The sequence below is a fragment of the Vulpes lagopus genome, chromosome 23 (assembly GCF_018345385.1).
Source record: "Vulpes lagopus strain Blue_001 chromosome 23, ASM1834538v1, whole genome shotgun sequence".
Lineage (NCBI taxonomy): Eukaryota > Metazoa > Chordata > Mammalia > Carnivora > Canidae > Vulpes > Vulpes lagopus.
Window position 1 is genome coordinate 56,046,100 of NC_054846.1, and position 16,403 is coordinate 56,062,502.

Sequence of the window (16,403 nt, forward strand, 5' to 3'; positions counted from 1 at the left end):
CCCCCGCCCACCCGCACCCTGTATCAGTGGGGATCTGTCATCTGGGAACGGAGGTAGCAGGGTTTTTCCTCCCAAAGCCGTCTATCTTCTCATCAGGTGAGGAAGGCCTAGGTGATCACATTCGTCTTTTCTAACGGGATCCGCAGGCTTCCTGTGACTTGGCACAGACCTCAAGGAAACACGCCACAGTCTCAATGCCGGTGCCACACAGCAGCGTACTCCTAAACCGGCGGCATCACATTTTCACGGGAGTCCAGGGATGCGTAAAGGAGAGGGCAGGGGACAGTGGGGTCTTTGCACACATGCCCTGAGCCCCCAAGTTTGTTTACCCACAACTGCTATGCAAGTATAAATCAGAGCAACAAATGCATCCTGCCCGGAAACGGTGACACCGACCCCGTAAATAATTATAATTTAATCCTAGAGCAAGAAGTTCTGCATGACTCCCCGAACCATTCTCCTCCGCTTAATTCCCTCCCCACTGAGTGACTTAATAGGAAAAGGAAGAGTCTTTCAGATTTGTTTCACTCCAGGGGTTTGGGCAGCCCGTGGATTCGCACCTGGGGTCTGGAGCAGCGGGAGCCCAGGCGGCCCACAGGTAAAGCAGGAAGTCGAAGGAGGCAGGCGGGACCGGGCCATCGTCGTGGCATCTGCCTACAGAAGCGAAAACTTAGGAGGGACCTGACGACGGGTGTGACGCGTAACCCCGTGTTGGCCCGACGAGGGACCGCCACGCACACGGCGACCTCACAACTGCACTGTCTCAGCTATGACGACGGCCTCTACACCCAACGATCCGGAGGCCAAGGCCTGGCTCTGCTCCTTGCTAGCTGTGCGACCTCAAGCAAGTGACACAACCTTTCCGGACCTCAGTTTCCTCATCTGTAAAATGGCGGGGGGGGGGGGGGGACGATGTTACCTACTTCACGGAGTTCCTAGGAGGAAGCAATGACACCATGACCTGAAGGGCTCAGAACCAGCCTGCAGCGCACGGATGATAAATGCTCAGTACATGATGCTATTATTGCACCTCTTATGTTCTGGAAACATCTGCATTAACATGGAGAAGACTGTCCTTATACGATGCTGAGTTAAATATGTATAAGCACAGATAGATGTTAAGAACCTGATTTTGCAATATTAATATATACATAAGCAGCCAGGGAGCTTGATCCAAGCAAAGCCAAGAGGCCAAAGGGGAATACAGCCAACGCTTATTACCTCCTACGCATCTCTCCATACCCTTTCACGTTCCCTCTGTTTTCTGTAAGAAGCTCACGTATTCCACTTACAATTGCAAAAATTGGTAATTCACAGAAAGAGGTGGGGGGGCCAGAGGGCCTCAGGCTGGCGAGGCAGTGGGATTCCCGTGCGGGACAGGGGCACCCGGCTTTCGTGCCCCTCCGCAACCCCGGGTGCCCGGCAGCTGCCCCAGGCTAGTCGACAGGACACCCCGTGGTCTGGGTGGCTCACGTGTGCTGCTCTCGGCTCCCCGTCCAGGGTCGTGGACAATCGGGCCGCGTTCACCCGACAAGCTCATGACCCCAAGGTCTTCCGACTCCCAGCTTGCATCACCCTCCACAGTCCCAGGAAATTTGAGTTCTCTGGGCCCCCAAGTGTCCGAGGGTTGTGAGCTCCCGTGCTAACCCCCTGAAACGCTCATACTTGGCTCCCGCCGTCGGTCTGTCTGGTTTTCTGTCCCTCAAAAGACCTTGTGTTACACGGCGGAGATGTTTCTCCCACCCGGCACGGCCCCGGGTGCGAAGGAGGTGCTCATGACCGTGCCCCTGCCCCGAGTGCCTCCCCCCACTTCCTCCCCACCCCCACGGGCTGCCCTCTAGCCCACTGAAGCATACGCGGACACGGCCTCCCGCCAGGACCCGACTGCAGACACAGGGCCCCGCCCTCACCTGAGGACCTGCCAGAGGAGGAGACAATGGGCCCCTCCAAGCATCACACCAGCGCTCCAGGCTCATCGCCCACACGGAGGCGGGACGCTCCCTGAGCCCAGCACCTCTCGGGCGCGCCCCGTGGGTCTGAGTCTGGGGCAGCGCGAGCCACAAGGCTGCTAAGGCTCGTCGTCCTTCTCCTCCGGAACCCGCCGGCACCAGGTCTGCACGGAGGAGCCCACACGTTCAGCCAAGCCAGGACGATGGGGGCGCGCATCGGCCGTTCGCATCGGAGACCCGGACACCATGCCTGGCCTGTGGCCTGTGGACCGTGGCAGGACCTGGGATGGGGACCTGCCACGGGGCGATCCCACTCCCTGCTGGCGGCTTGGACATGCCCTCCACTAACGCAACCATACCTCGCATCCTCACGCTGAGACCCAGCCCGTGGCCTCCGAAACGGGGCGTTTTTCGACTCAGTTACCCCACAGGGCCCACCCCGGAATTCTCCAGTGAGGACGCACCTCACATCAGGTGCCAACAGCACTGCCCCAATGGGCCCCAGCTCCAGACACATGCAGCGCGTTTCCGTTACGAGAAGCCGACCTGCCGGCTACGGGTACATACGGGTATGGGATGCAGCAAAGGGGCCTCAGACCCCAGCCCCTATGCCGAGGGGACTGCACCGGATGAGCCACGGTCTCCGGGGCCGACGTCTCAGGGGGCCGGGGTGGGGGGCATGCTTACCACAGGGAGGAGCCTTCGGTGCCGGTGACCTCCAGGAAGTCGTAACCGTCCTCCAGCTGGAAGTCAATGAAGACCAGGGCAATGGTGTCGCCCAGCTCGGCCAGGATGGTCCACGTGCAGTCGGCGTTATTGTGGTACTCCGAGGGGAAGTGGGGGCTGGAGATGATGCCGCTCTGGCCCCGCAGTGTCCCGCCACATGCGTCGTCCGCTGTGGGCACAGACAAGAGGTACACGTGAGCTGGCGTGGCTCCCAGGCCCCAGCACTCGCGGGCTCCGGCCAGGACGGGAAGGCAGGCTCGGGGAATGACTCACAGACAGGGTGGGCCCGGGCCCAGTCCCAACGGGCCCCGTAACAGAGACACCAGGCCGGTTAAGCCGCCCACCTGGGGTCACACAGCCACCGGGCTGGGACAGAAGCCGGACGCTCAGGGCACCTTCCCAACACCGCACGTACTGCTCCGCCCTGAGCTCAGCCGTCACTTGCATCACCTTTACTGCCCTGGTCGCCACTGTGGGGACTAGGATATTTCTTCCCACCAGATCTTAAGAAGCCTCCGATGTGGGGGAAACAAAATGAAAACTCAACACAAGTCCCTGGGGCATCACTCACGGGGCTGCTAGCCAGACGTCTGCAATCCTCCCTCCTGCCCTCGGCGGCGGCCAGGCCGGCTGCCCCCGCTCACACCGTCCCCTCTGCCTACGATGCCCTCCATCATGCAGGCCGACTGCTCATGTGTATTTTTTTTTTAAGATTTAATTTTATTTTTTTCAGATTTTATTTATTCATTTGACACAGAGACAGAGAGAGATGCAGAGACAGTGGAGGAGGGCACTGGGGAGGGGCAGAGGGGGAAGCAGGTTCCCCACGGAGCAGGGAGCCGGACACGGGGCTCCATCCCGGGACCCCAGTCTTCACGACCCTGTGAAGGAGGACTCCCATTTTGCAGGTAAGGAAACCAACGCACACAGCGATTCAGCTCAGAGTTACTAAAGGAGCTGGAAATCCAAACCTGATTCCGGGCCTGTGCCCTTCACACTCCATCTCCCAGGAGTGCACGCCCTCCTTGGAGGACATGGATAAAGCGGCAAATTACTGTGCTTGGGTGAGTCAGTTTGGGAAAGCTTCACAGAGCAGGTGCCCTGGGAGCTAGGTTTTGAAGGATGAATAGGAGTTCTCTAGATAGAGAAGAAAAGAAGACTGCATTTAAGAAAATGGGAAAACGAAGATCTGAAGCACAGAAGCACAAAGGCCCACGGCAGGTGCAAGACGAGGAGCTCCAGCTGGCTTATCCCAGAGGGGCAGGGAGGGGTGGAGGGGAAGGTACTGGAAATGTGGAGGGAGCCACGTGACCAAGAACTCCAGGCCGAGAACATTTGGAAGCGGTGCCCGGCCAGCCTCGTTGGTGCCACTCCACAAGGCCGAGGTCTGTTGCAAGAGGCCGAGCCCGTGTCTAAATGCCGGCTCTCAGAGCGGGGAGGTTGTGACCGTCAGTCACAGTCCAAGTGAGCGGCGTGGGAGGAAGACAAGGAAGAGAAGGGATTCCCTGGGCAGGCGAGGGGAGAGGACACGGCGTCCACCAGGAGCAGCCAGCAAGGGACGGGAGGACGCAGAGAGGACAGGAGGGCTCCTAACGGGGCAGCCGGGCCGGCACTGAGCCACCTGGGGACATGGGGTCCCCGGCAGACGAGCGCCCTCCCCGCGGAGGGTGCACAGGCTGTGCTCTCCCCGGGGAAAGAGGCCAGGGGCCTGCAAGGCGGGAGCAGCAGGATGAGGCAGGTGGCTCCAGGGACACGGGAGGGCTCAGGAGGCCATGACATGCTGTGGCCAGCAGGCGGGAGCCAAGGCACCTGAAGGGAGAGCGGTGAGGGCCGGGCAGGGGCGCCCTCGGGTGGGCCAGGTGGTCAGCACGGCGCCCGGCGAGGCCGAGGGGACCCGGGGCTCAGACACCAACCAAGCCACCCTCAGGCTCCTCCCGCCGGCCCACACCTGCCGGCCCTGCGTCCCGGAGGGAGCCGGGCAGCGCTCCGCACCCAGCGCCTCGGGCCGGGTGGGGCCACGCCGCCTGCACCTGCTCCCACTCCCCCCCAGCCACGTCCCGGGTGGGGCGGCCTCCCCAGCACGGCCTCCCGCCCGCTCCCGACTTGCCTCCGGCCGCCGATCCTCACCCCGGAGCCCGGGCCACCTGGAAACAGCCGAGGACGCCACTCCTCCCCGGCAAACCTTCGGGAACCGGAGCACCCCGAGGCTCGTGGGGGCCTCTCGGGACCTTGCCTCCCCGCTGCCTCCCAGGCCTCTCTGGCCTCGCCCCCACCCTTCTGATGTGTTGAGCATCCCCCGGCTCCAGAACCCGGAAAGTGCGGTTTTCTCTTTCTGAAACTTCTTCCCAGCCTCCCTGGGCCGCGCTGCAGCCTTTAGGTCCCAGTCTAAGAGCCACTGCTCGAGGATCCTTCCACACAGGGCGCCGCACGCTTTCCCATAATGAATGCGTTTCGCGCGCTGGTGGACGGGTTCTGTCGTGATCTCCCGTCTGGAGCGTGACCCCCGCGAGGGCGCCGAGGCCGGGCGCAGGCTGCCCGTCACCACTGGCGTCTTGTGCCATCACAGCTGCCTCGGGGGCTTTCGGAAGCTCATCCCAGAGGCGAGTCCTAAGCGTCACCTGAAGAAGCGTCTTAAAAGCCCACGCGTTTGCCGCGACCTGGGGGCTCAAGAGCAGGAGTCTGTTGCTGGGAAGGGGGAGGGCCTCGACCGAGCACGTGGGGCCGCGGCCTGCTGGCTCCGAGGAAGGGAGAGACCCGTGGCACCAACGCCTCGCCTGGTGGCGGCAGCTCCGTCCCCACTGCTGAACAGTGAAAGGGCAGGGACACCGAGGCTCGGAGAAGTGGAGGCACATCCTGTGTGCACACGGCGGGTCCTGTTGGGGGTCCCGCGGAGTGTCTCTGCGCCAGGCCCAGGGCCCCTCCCGCGACGCCCACACCCCAGCAGTCTGTGGGCCATCCCGAGGTTTCTGAGGTCCTTGATCCCAGCCGGTGGCCTCCAGGCCGCGTGCACGGACACTCGGGGGCCACAACTCGGGGGCCTGAGGCCCCGTGGCCACCACCTGCACCTTGCAGGCTCCCCCGACACCCCCGTTCCCGGTGTACCGCTCTGATGGACCAAGCTCTGCCTGTTGTTTGGAGGTTTCCCCGCACTGTGCACGAGGCATGGATCTCCTGGTGCAGCCTCAGAGCCCTGGAACGTGACTCCAGCTGACACCACGGACCTGAGCGCTCACGGACCGCCCCCCCCACACCCCCGTGTCCTGTAGCAGGCGTCCTGCAGTGCCACTAAGCTGTGCAGGGTCGCAGCAGCAGGTGCGTTACGCCCAGAGCTGCCCTTCCAGGTTTAGGACTTTCCTTAGAATGACTAAGTTCCACGGAAATTTCTTCGATTAACGAGAACTTTAGAGAGCGATCCCTCGCCGCCCTCAGGAGTCTGCGGACCCTCCGGGGACTTGGGGTGGGAATGGAGGAGCCAGCTGCGCTCCCTTGCCTCGCTCGGGCCCGGCTCTGCGGTGGGACAGGTCACACCCTGGCGCCTGCGAGCCGGGGTGCCCTTGGCTCTGGGCTTCTGTCCACGGCCTGAGTCCCCAGGCTACTCGCCTCCGGGGAAACAACCCTCCGCACGGCCCCGCGGGGGACGCGTTGTCCAACCACGCAAGTGTGAGGCAGGGAGCCAGGGCGTGAGTAGCCCCTTGTGCTCTGTGGCTCAGGGACCCTGGGAGCCCTGGTCCCTTCTTCTGGGGACTCAGGTTCTGCTCCTCTGTCCTCGGCTCCATCAAGGAGACCCCTCCTTAAAACGAAGACGTTGCAAACGCCGAGAGTACGGCCATTTCTGCCCGTTCCGACTGTGGCGACTTCCACGGGTGCGGTCGCCCCGGCGCGCTCTGGGTGCCGTGGCAGGCGGGACATGGTGCGCAGTGACGCAGCTCTGGGGCTTCCACCGTAGGCAGCCTTCGTGCTGGAGGCTCCACTGACGCTCTCGTTTAGTCCTCACGCTGCCCCAAGAGATAGATCCGTACGGTATCATCTTTACAGATGAGGAAACTGAGGCCGTGGTTTTAAAACTTGCCCACTGTCACGAGGCTGCTAACTGCTGGAGGCAGGATTTGAAATCCAGGGGCTCCAACTCCGGACCCAGGCCGTCGTCCACCTGCTCCCAGTGCTCCCCCTTGGCTCTGCCAGGGGCGGGGGGCTGGCCGCGGGGGTCCGTGCAGTCTCCCGGGTGCAGGCCAGCTACCCGCATGCAGGTGGAGGTGGGGGGTCTGGAGTCAGGCTCCCTCTTCAGAAGGCGAGTAGCCCCTGGCAGGTCAGGCTCCCCCCACGGCGCCTACCTGCGCCCCATCAGCAGGGCGGTCCCCGCATACCCCCTCTCCCCTCTCCCATGGCCCCCCGATCCAGATGCACCGTCTCTAGCCCGCCTGCCTGCTTATAGTAGCACCCCCCGACTTGTCCTCCTGACCGGGCCGCTTGCCAACCACAGTCCCGCTCATTCTGGTCTTCAGAGTGAGTTTTTGAAAAAACTCAGTTCAACTGCACCATACCTGCACGTGAAGCTCTTCCCTGGCTCCTTCCTGAACTCAGAACCCAACCCAAACCCCTCCCCACCCACCCCTGCCTTTCTACTTTGCCACATGGGCCTGTTTTCTGTGTCTCTAACATGTCAAACTCTCTCCTGCCTCAGGGCCTTTGCACCTGCCACTCCTTTTACTGGTAATGCCCTCTTCCGAGTCTTCCCATGAGCAGCTCTTCTCATTATTCAGGAGTCCGTTCAGATGTCTGCTCCTGACAGCTCCATCTAAAGCAGCCTTCCTATCACCAGTTGCTTCACTTCCCTCGTTGATCTGAAAGTTGATTTTTTTTTTTCTGTTTTCCGCCTCCCAGCTGCTAAAATGTAAACACCATGAGATGGTGGAGTCTGGCCCGACTTTTTGTCACTACAATTCTCTGTGTCTAGAACATGTGTGACAATTGGCCGTCAGTGCACGAGGACAGGGTTAATAACTGGCCGACATGCGGGAGGCCCTCGTGGAACGCTGCTGAATCCTCGGTGAACGGGTAAGTAACCGGCCCTTCAAGGCTGCAGCTCGTGCTCCCACTTCACGGTGCGGAGCGGCTTGGCTACGCGCTGGCACCGCATGGCTGGGGCCGACCGCGACCTGTCTGACGCGCGCGCTCTTTCCACGAGATGTTGCCTGTCCCACGTTGCCCAGGCTCCTCCAGCTGGGGCTAGCAAGCCGGGAACGCAGCGCCATCCTGCAGCCACGTCCCATCCCCGGGGCGGGGGCAGCCGGCGCCGTTGGCTTGAACCCCAGAGGCCAAGCGCTGTTTGCTCAAGCTGCTTTCCTGCCACCTGGCTTGCAGCCCCCAGCACATCTGACCCCCACAGCCTTCTGTGCTCCGGGGCCGAGGCCCCTCGTGAGCTAGAGGCCATTTGCTGAAACCCCCGTGGTCTTCCTTCCTGCGATTCAAAGAGGTTGCACAGAGCTCAGAGCCCCCCGGGACCTCTACCTTTGACGAGGTTCCCGGGGTGACACAAAGCGGCAGAAGTGCCTCTGCCAGCTAGGCCAAGACCCAAAGAGCCAGCAGCCTCGGGATGGGTCTCCTTGGAGCTCAGTGGCACATCCGCTCTGCCCCCCGATGTGCCAGTGGGTCCTCTTTCCCGCTTGGTCTGTGCTACATCTACCTGTCAGCCGGGCACGCAGCGTGTCCTAGCCCCCGGCCTGCTCTGGGAGGCCTCGGGCTGAGTGTTTGTCACTCGGCTCTGGGCTAACCAGGCCAGGAATGTGCCTTCGGGCTTGCATGCCCACACGATGCAGCGGCGAATTGGACCCGGCCAGCCAGCCACTCATTCAGCAAGTATTTCCGGACCACTGCCCGGTGGATGAGGTTTATCTACTCACAGATGCCAGCCCTTGAGAGGTCTACACCAGAGGAAAAGAGGCCAAAAGGCTGTAATCCTTCCTGAGTGTGAACCGTTAACTCTGGCATGACTGTGGCTCCTGGCATCACGCAGAACATGCTGAGCACCCGCCGCTCCGGGGAGCCTGGCCTCCTAAGGAAGTGGGGTTTGGAACACCGCTTCCGGAAATTCACCGCGGACACTTCTCAGACGACAGCTTGCGGGGAATTAGAAACCAGAGATGGACCCGAGGCCCGGAGGATGAGGGAGGCGCTGGCGGCTCGGAGAGTGGGCGAGCCCTCTGTCCCCCACCCCGGGCAGCACGTGGTGGTGCCACACCACAGCCCCCGAAGGCCCCCAGGAGCCTCCGGGACCCGGAGCCTTCTGCACGTCATACACGACCCCATTGGCTGGCTCCCTGGTGTGTTCCAGAGGAAAGCATTCTCTGGTGCGGCTACGTTGGAAGCTCTCAGGAAAGACTTAGGAAGATCAGCCTGGGACTCTTTCTGGAAGGGCCTTGCCCCTGCTAGGAAGCCTGACCTTGACCTCGTCGGTGATGAAGAGCCGCTGGCGGCATGACTGTCAGATCCCTGGCTCAGGGAGTCCACTGCAGCAGTTCAGAGTGGTTTGGGATAGGGGTGGGGGCACGGGTGGCGGCCGGCCGGCCAGCGAGGGCTGCTCTGCGGTGGGACGGGTCACACAAGACGTGAGGCAGTCCAGACCGTCCCTAGCCAGAGCCTCAAACAAGGGCAGAGTCTTGGAGGCGAGTGCTGGTGCAGAGAGAGAGGTGTCAGGACATGGTGGCTGCTGGCCAGGCTGGGGGGGACTGTAAATGCCACTGGGGCATCTGGCTTGGTCACTGTGGGTGGTGACACTCTTCGCCTCAGTGAAGGAACCACGCAAAGGGAAAGAATTAGATTTTGGACGTGCCTCATTGGAAGCACACTCCGGGGAGAGGTTCGGTTGAGCCTGATACCCATGTGGGTCTGTAGCGTAGGAGACACACATTGGAGAGTCTCCTCCAAGCAAGACAGAAGCCACACAGGGTGGGGGGGGGACCCGTGGGGGGCTCAGGGGTTTAGCGCCTGCCTTCAGCTCAGAGTGTGATCCTGGGGTCCCGGGATTGAGTCCTGCATCAGGCTCCTTGCAGGGAGCCTGCTTCTCCCTCTGCCTGTGCCTTTCTCTCTCTCTCTCTGTGTGTCTCATGAATAAATAAATAAAATCTTAAAAAAAAAAAAAAAAAGAAGCCACATGGTGGATGAGAAATCCCAAGAGATGCAGGATGTTGCCAGCAGCAGGTCCATGCTGGGCCCTAGGGCACTGAGGACACGTCTGGGGAGCAGAGGGGAAGAATCGTCATCGTGTGAGAGGCCAAGAGGAAGGGAAGAGGCTTGGGAGAGTCACGTCCCCAAAAGGCACCCACACACCCATGAACCACTGCTGTGCTGTGAGTGCTGGGGGCGTACTATCACCCTAGCCCACTCCACCCCCACGCTTGCACGTGCAGGCCCTCGGCTGGGGGCCGTGCGCCCACCTGCAAAGGAAGGCTTCCAGGAGGAGGCCCTCATCACTCATCTTTTACTACATTGATTTACAAAAAGGCCTTTCCCCAGCCAGCCAAGTTCCTTCCAGGTGAAGGCCCTCTTTGTTCAGGACAAGATCACCCTTCGCCTGTAAGGAGATGGCAAAGCCAAGAGGCAACGGGGCTCTGGTGCCTAAGAAGTTGACGCAAGTCCCAGTTCCCAGGTCTGCAGAGAAGAACCCGCGGAGGTGGGGTACGGCAGGGAGTTCCAGGTTCAGAGGAGGCTAAAGCTGATGAATGTCCTGAAGGTCCGGGAGGGAAAGTGAATTCCTACCGTGGGAGGGACGGCTGTCGAGGAGGGTTATATTGCACGGGATGGGGTGACGGCCCCTCTGCCTCTTGTTCTTGGGCTCCCGTTATTTTTTAGTTTCTTATTAACAGAGCATGGTAGTTAGAGTGTCGTAAGAGGAAAGAGAACGGCGGGTCTTGTTTCACGACTCCAATGGTTGATTTCGTGTACTTCCAGGTTTTGTATCTCTTTCACATGACCCCCCCGTCCTGGGAAAGTCAGAGTGTTCAGCTGGGACATGCTCTGAGCAGGGGGTGGGGAGGGATGCTCTAAGGGGAGCAGACAGTAGGGAGCAGAGCAGTTGTTAGGCTGTGGGTGGCCACTCAGGGCCACACTCATGTGGAGGGGCCGTTCCTGGTAACAGTCACATGATGAGAGGCATGTCCCAAGGTAGAAATGGGGCCGGAGAGGAGCACTTGCGAAGGTAAGAAGGGAGGCTCTCATTCCCTTGGGTTCCATCAAGAAGGACGGATGTGGCTGAGGAGGAATCAACAAACATGGGGCCAGGTGGCAGCTCACACTGGCCGCATGGAGCCTGTCTGGCGGGAAAGAGCTCACAGCCATGTGTAGGCCCAAGAAAGGGTGCTATGACCCATTAATTACGTCCGTCCGTGGCGTGGGAATAGGGAAGAGATCCACATGCCAATATTCTCCGCCCCCGGTGCAGACGGCACAGAGGCTGTGCACACATGACGGGAAGAGGGAGCAAGTCTCCCTGAGCTAGTCTTTGGGTAGTAATTACAGAAAACTTGCCTCCAAGGGAAAGGTAAAACTTGAACCCAAGGAGACCTACACATTCCAGTCATTTCTCAACTCCTTGAAATAATTCCCCCAGGACCTATGTCTGAGTGTTTTGGGATCCACACAATTTAAAGACGAGAGTTTCGAGAAGAAGAGAGTGGTCAATAGTGCAAAAGGCTGTTGAGAGGTCAAGAAAAGGAAGGGCCCCAACAGTTCCCATCTGATTGGGCAACGTGATACAGAATATTGGGGCCAAAGGCCAGTCTACAGACACATAAGTGGGAAATGGGGTTGGGGAGAGGCAAGGCTGGATGGAGCTTTCGAGATGCTGGGTGCTCCTGGTAGTCCGGGAAAGCCTAGAGCATCATGTCACAGCCTTTAAAAGGTGGCTTAAAAAAGTCTACACATGGCAATGATCACAATTACACACATGTGCATGATATACGCAGAGTGCAGTATGGATTGGAATGTAGGAAGGAAACACACGAAAATCGTTAAAATTTTGTTTCTTCTTTACTCTTTTCTGAATTTTCGAAGATCACTTGAAAATGATCACGTGTTATTTTTATCATCAGATGAGAGGCATGGAGAATTAGAAACAGACTCCGTTATTCTGGGCTGGACGAGCAATAAGAAATCGGCTGGGAAGAGGGTGCCCCACCATCCCGGTCTGCTGGGGGCTCAGGGCACGGCCAGGGTGTGGGAATTTCAGAGCTAAAAATGGGAAACTCCTGGGAAAACCAGCCACCCTAGCCGCCCCGGAGGGAGGTGGTGGGTTCTGGGGGGCACTGCTGGGGTCAAGAGGTTTTGAGCATGTCTGGAGGCTGGAGGAGGGCTCTCTGACACAGGGAGAGGCTGAATTTACAGAAAATTTATAGGAGAGAAAAAGAATTGCCAGGGGGAGGCCGGCAGGAAGGAGAGCTTCGGGAGATCCTTGCACGTGGACGCTCCCTAACAGAAACGAAACCGTGTTTCTTGCAGACGGGACGGCAGACTGGCTGAAAAGGAGTTTACTGAAAGGGATGGAGAGTGCACAGCTGAGGGCTGGAAGGTCATGTGGGGCTGAGAAACCTCTAGAAGAGCGGGAGCTCTAGCCCTCAGCGGTCGCCAGCAGCAAGTACCCCCGACCTAGCTGGGGTGGACGGCGTTGCCCCCCGAAGGCCGGGCCCCGGGAAGCTGCAGCAGCCCTCTCTGGGTACGGCCCCGGGCCCTCCCGGCCACCTACCTCTGCAGGAGGGCAGGGGGAAGTCCCACGTGGCGCTGCTCTCGGAGCCGGCGAGGCAGGTGAGCACGGCGTGGCCCTCCAGGAAGAAGCCGGGGTTGCAGCTATAGCGGACCTTGTCTCCGAGGTTGAAGGTGGAGCCCTGCTGGACGCCATTGGGCAGCCGCCCCGGGTTCCCACACGCATGGCTGGGGAGGACTGCAAGAGAGGGAGGCCACGGCCTGTGAGCGGGCGATGCCTGCCCCCCATTCCCGCGCAGCGCCTGCCTGCTCACGTCACCCCTGGGTGTCGTCCCCCGTGGGCAGTGGGCCCTCCCTCGGTGCCGGGCCCCCCAGTGCTCGCAGGCTCCCATTCGGGGAGAGCCATGCCTGTGGTTCGTAACCCAACATTGGATCCCCCGCCTTTCCCGGGATCACGCCCGCCCCATCACTCGGGGTCCCCCGGGGAGACCACTTCCATCCCTTGGGCTCGGCTGCCCCATTTCCGATCCACGGCCCTCACGGCCAGGGAAGGGACGTGGAGCAGGGCACAGGGTAAGTGCTCATTAACCGGGGCCCTTTCTCTCGTGCGCATGTGCCCTGGCAGCCGGGGGGCCGTGGCCCAGCGGGCTGGGGCAGTTGAAGGGGTTGTTAGTGCCAGAACAGGCAGAGGCGGGAAGACCAGAGCCTGAGTCCTGACCGACTGACCCGTTTAAGGGGGGGTTGGGGGGGGCAGGAGAAGGCAACATACAGCGTTGACCCGAGCCAAGGCAATCACAGGCAGCCGCGAGTGTGCTCCTGTCACCCACAGGGAGTCGTGGAAGGTGCCAGAGTGTCGTGACCCGCCCATCTGGGGCCAGGGTGGGTGCGGCCCCTGCCTCAGTCGCTTGTTTGGCCCAACCCAGCTCCCTCAGCCTCTGCCTTTCTCCCCAAAGTCAGAACTGCCTGTGTCCTGAAGGGCCACCTCCTGCCAATCCAAGATGTCCCCAGAGGCCGAGGCTGAGGGCTCACAGCCATGTCCAGAGCGCCATCCAAGCAGGTGGCCGTCATCTGGCAAGGGTTCGCTGAGGCATCCCTGAGAGGCCCAAGAGCAGGGCGGCAGGGAGTGCAGACTCCCGCTGGCTTACTCCCCAGGGGGCCCTGAGCGAGCCTCTTAACCTCCTATGCCCCAGTCTCCGCCTCTGCCACACACACATCACAGCACCACTTTGCTCCCTCACTGGATATTCGTGACAATTAAACGAGCTGAGATATGCAAAGTGCTTGGGACACAGCCTGGCACACGCGGGAGTACAACACTTGGGAGCCTGAGCACCCAGTGCACGCTCAGTGAGATGCGCACGATTAAAGGCTGTTACGTGCTCTGACGGGACAGGGACCAAGCAAGGGACCAAACCCAACCTGGGGCAGTCGGACACGGCTTCCTGGAAGAGGCGACATCCATGCTGAACCCAGTAAGAATTAGCGAGATCTGGGGCGCCTGGGGTGGCTCTCTTGGTTAAGCGCCTGCCTTCAGCCCGGGTCATGACCCCAGGGTCCCGGGATCCAGCCCCCCCATCGGGCTCCCTGCTCAGCAGGGACTCGGCTTCTCCTCGCTCTATTCCTCTCACCACTCGTGCTCTCTCTTTCTCAAATAAATAAAATCTTAACAACAACAAGAGAATTAGCTCGGCCAAAGAGCGTTCCAGGAGAAGGAAACATCATGCAAAGGCCCGGAGACCGACGTGATCTTGGAGCTCCAGAAGTCTGAAACAAGAGGGTGGGGATGGCAGGGATGAGGCGGGGCCAGCCTGGATCTAAATGCTTCGCAGCCCTGCTGGGCCCGGCTCCCAACTGCGCTGCTGCCTTCAGGGACCCTCTCCACCAACTCTGGGGGCCCCATAAGCCTCGGACGGGAGGCTTTCTCTCTCTCTCTCTCTCTCTCTCTCTCTCTCGGTCCCTTCCAGGAGGAGCAAGCTCGCGGCAGAGACAACGGCGGATGTTGGAATCACCTGGGTCTGCACCTGGTGCTGCTCGGTCTCACTCTGGGGCCTGAGTCATGGGACCTCGGGGAGCCTCGCCTTCCTGCACTGGGCAAGGAGAACAGCAGCACCCACTGGGGTTACCAGCCACGGGTGGTGCGTGGGGCCAGCGCCCGGCATGGGGCGGGTGCTCAGGCAGCAGCAGACGCGCGGTGGCCGTCGCAGGACCCCAGGGCAGGGGCCTGGCCCAGTCTGCACATGTGCCGGGGGCCTGGGCCCGCTGGCCTTGCCGCGACATCACGGCATGGCCTTCAAGAGCTGTCGCGGGGGCGGCTCGCGCATCGTTTCCCGCCTTCAGGCCACCAAGGTCAGTCACGGGCCTACTCTGCCGGGGAGAGCAGGCAAGGACACAGGCAGGGCCTCGCCCTGGGCCAAGGAGAGCCGGAGCTCCCGGCGCCCAGCTCTGCCTCCATGGGGGATGAGGACTCAGACGGAAGCACCCGGCCAGCACCCACCCGCTGCCGCACTCAGCGTCTCCCACCGTCCCACGTGGCCGCCCCACCGCCTCCGCACGCCCATGACCCCACGCTCCCATTTCCCGGGTCCCACACTACTGGCCACCTCTGCTTCCTGCGAGCTTCCCGTCCCCGCTGCGGGCATCCACGGGGTACCCACGATCCCGGCTGCTGGTGTGGGGCTGGCGGGATCAACGGGGTCGGGGGCACCAACAGAATGGCGGGGGGCCCTCCACCCCGGCCCCGCCTCAGAAGTCTCCCACCACCAGCAGGCTGCCGGGGACACGTCACCGGGGAGACAGGGCCCACGCAGGAGCCTGAACGCGCCTCACCCAGACCCCTATGAGGGCGGGGGCCAGGCCGCCTGTAACCTGCCCTAACACCTGTCACCCCCACACACACGACCCCTTACCCCAGCCCCCGAGAAAGCCCGCGAGCCCCGCCCTGCGCGACTTCCCGCTCCCTCCCTCCCGCGCCCGAAGTCCGAAGCCCGCCTCAACCAACCCTCGCCTGGTCTCTATTCCGCTCCTGGTCCTGCCGATCGGATTAAGCTCGACGGCTGGCTGCCAGCTTCCCCTCGGTCCGCGCTGCTGGCTTCCGGTTTCCCGAGATCCCACCATGCTGGATTACACACAGTTTCCCATGATCCCGTGCTGCTGGATTCCACGGTTTCCCATGATCCCGCACTGGTGGATTCCACGGTTTCCCATGATCCCATGCTGCTGGATTCCACGGTTTCCCATGATCCCGCGCTGCTGGATTCCACGGTTTCCCATGATCCCGCACTGGTGGATTCCACGGTTTCCCAAGATCTCATGCTGCTGGATTCCACGGTTTCCCATGATCCCATGCTGCTGGATTCCACGGTTTCCCATGATCCCGCGCTGCTGGATTCCACGGTTTCCCATGATCCCGCACTGGTGGATTCCACGGTTTCCCAAGATCCCACGCTGCTGGATTCCACGGTTTCCCATGATCCCGCACTGGTGGATTCCACGGTTTCCCATGATCCCACGCTGCTGGATTCCACGGTTTCCCATGATCCCGCACTGGTGGATTCCACGGTTTCCCAAGATCCCACGCTGCTGGATTCCACGGTTTCCCATGATCCCGCACTGGTGGATTCCACGGTTTCCCAAGATCCCACGCTGCTGGATTCCACGGTTTCCCATGATCCCGCACTGGTGGATTCCACGGTTTCCCATGATCCCACGCTGCTGGATTCCACGGTTTCCCATGATCCCGCACTGGTGGATTCCACGGTTTCCCATGATCCCGCGCTGCTGGATTCCACGGTTTCCCATGATCCCGCACTGGTGGATTCCACGGTTTCCCATGATCCCATGCTGCTGGATTCCACGGTTTCCCAAGATCCCATGCTGCTGGATTCCACAGTTTCCCATGATCCCGCACTGGTGGATTCCACGATTTCCCATGATCCCACGCTGCTGGATTCCACAGTTTCCCATGATCCCGCCTGTGGATTCCACGTTTCCCATGATCCCACTGTGGATCCACAGTTTCCCATGATCCCTCACTGG

General features: G+C 61.0%; 1 protein-coding gene across 1 annotated transcript in view; it reads right to left on the reverse strand.

Moving 5' to 3' along the window:
- Positions 1–16,403, reverse strand: part of CSMD2 (CUB and Sushi multiple domains 2) — a 439,342-nt gene that overhangs the window by 320,180 nt on the left and 102,759 nt on the right. Inside the window, exons 5-6 of the mRNA XM_041738011.1 lie at positions 12,412–12,606; positions 2,637–2,844 (exon numbers count right to left, since the gene is read on the reverse strand). Coding sequence (XP_041593945.1) covers positions 2,637–2,844; positions 12,412–12,606 — 403 coding nt within the window. The remainder of the gene's footprint in view (positions 1–2,636; positions 2,845–12,411; positions 12,607–16,403) is intronic.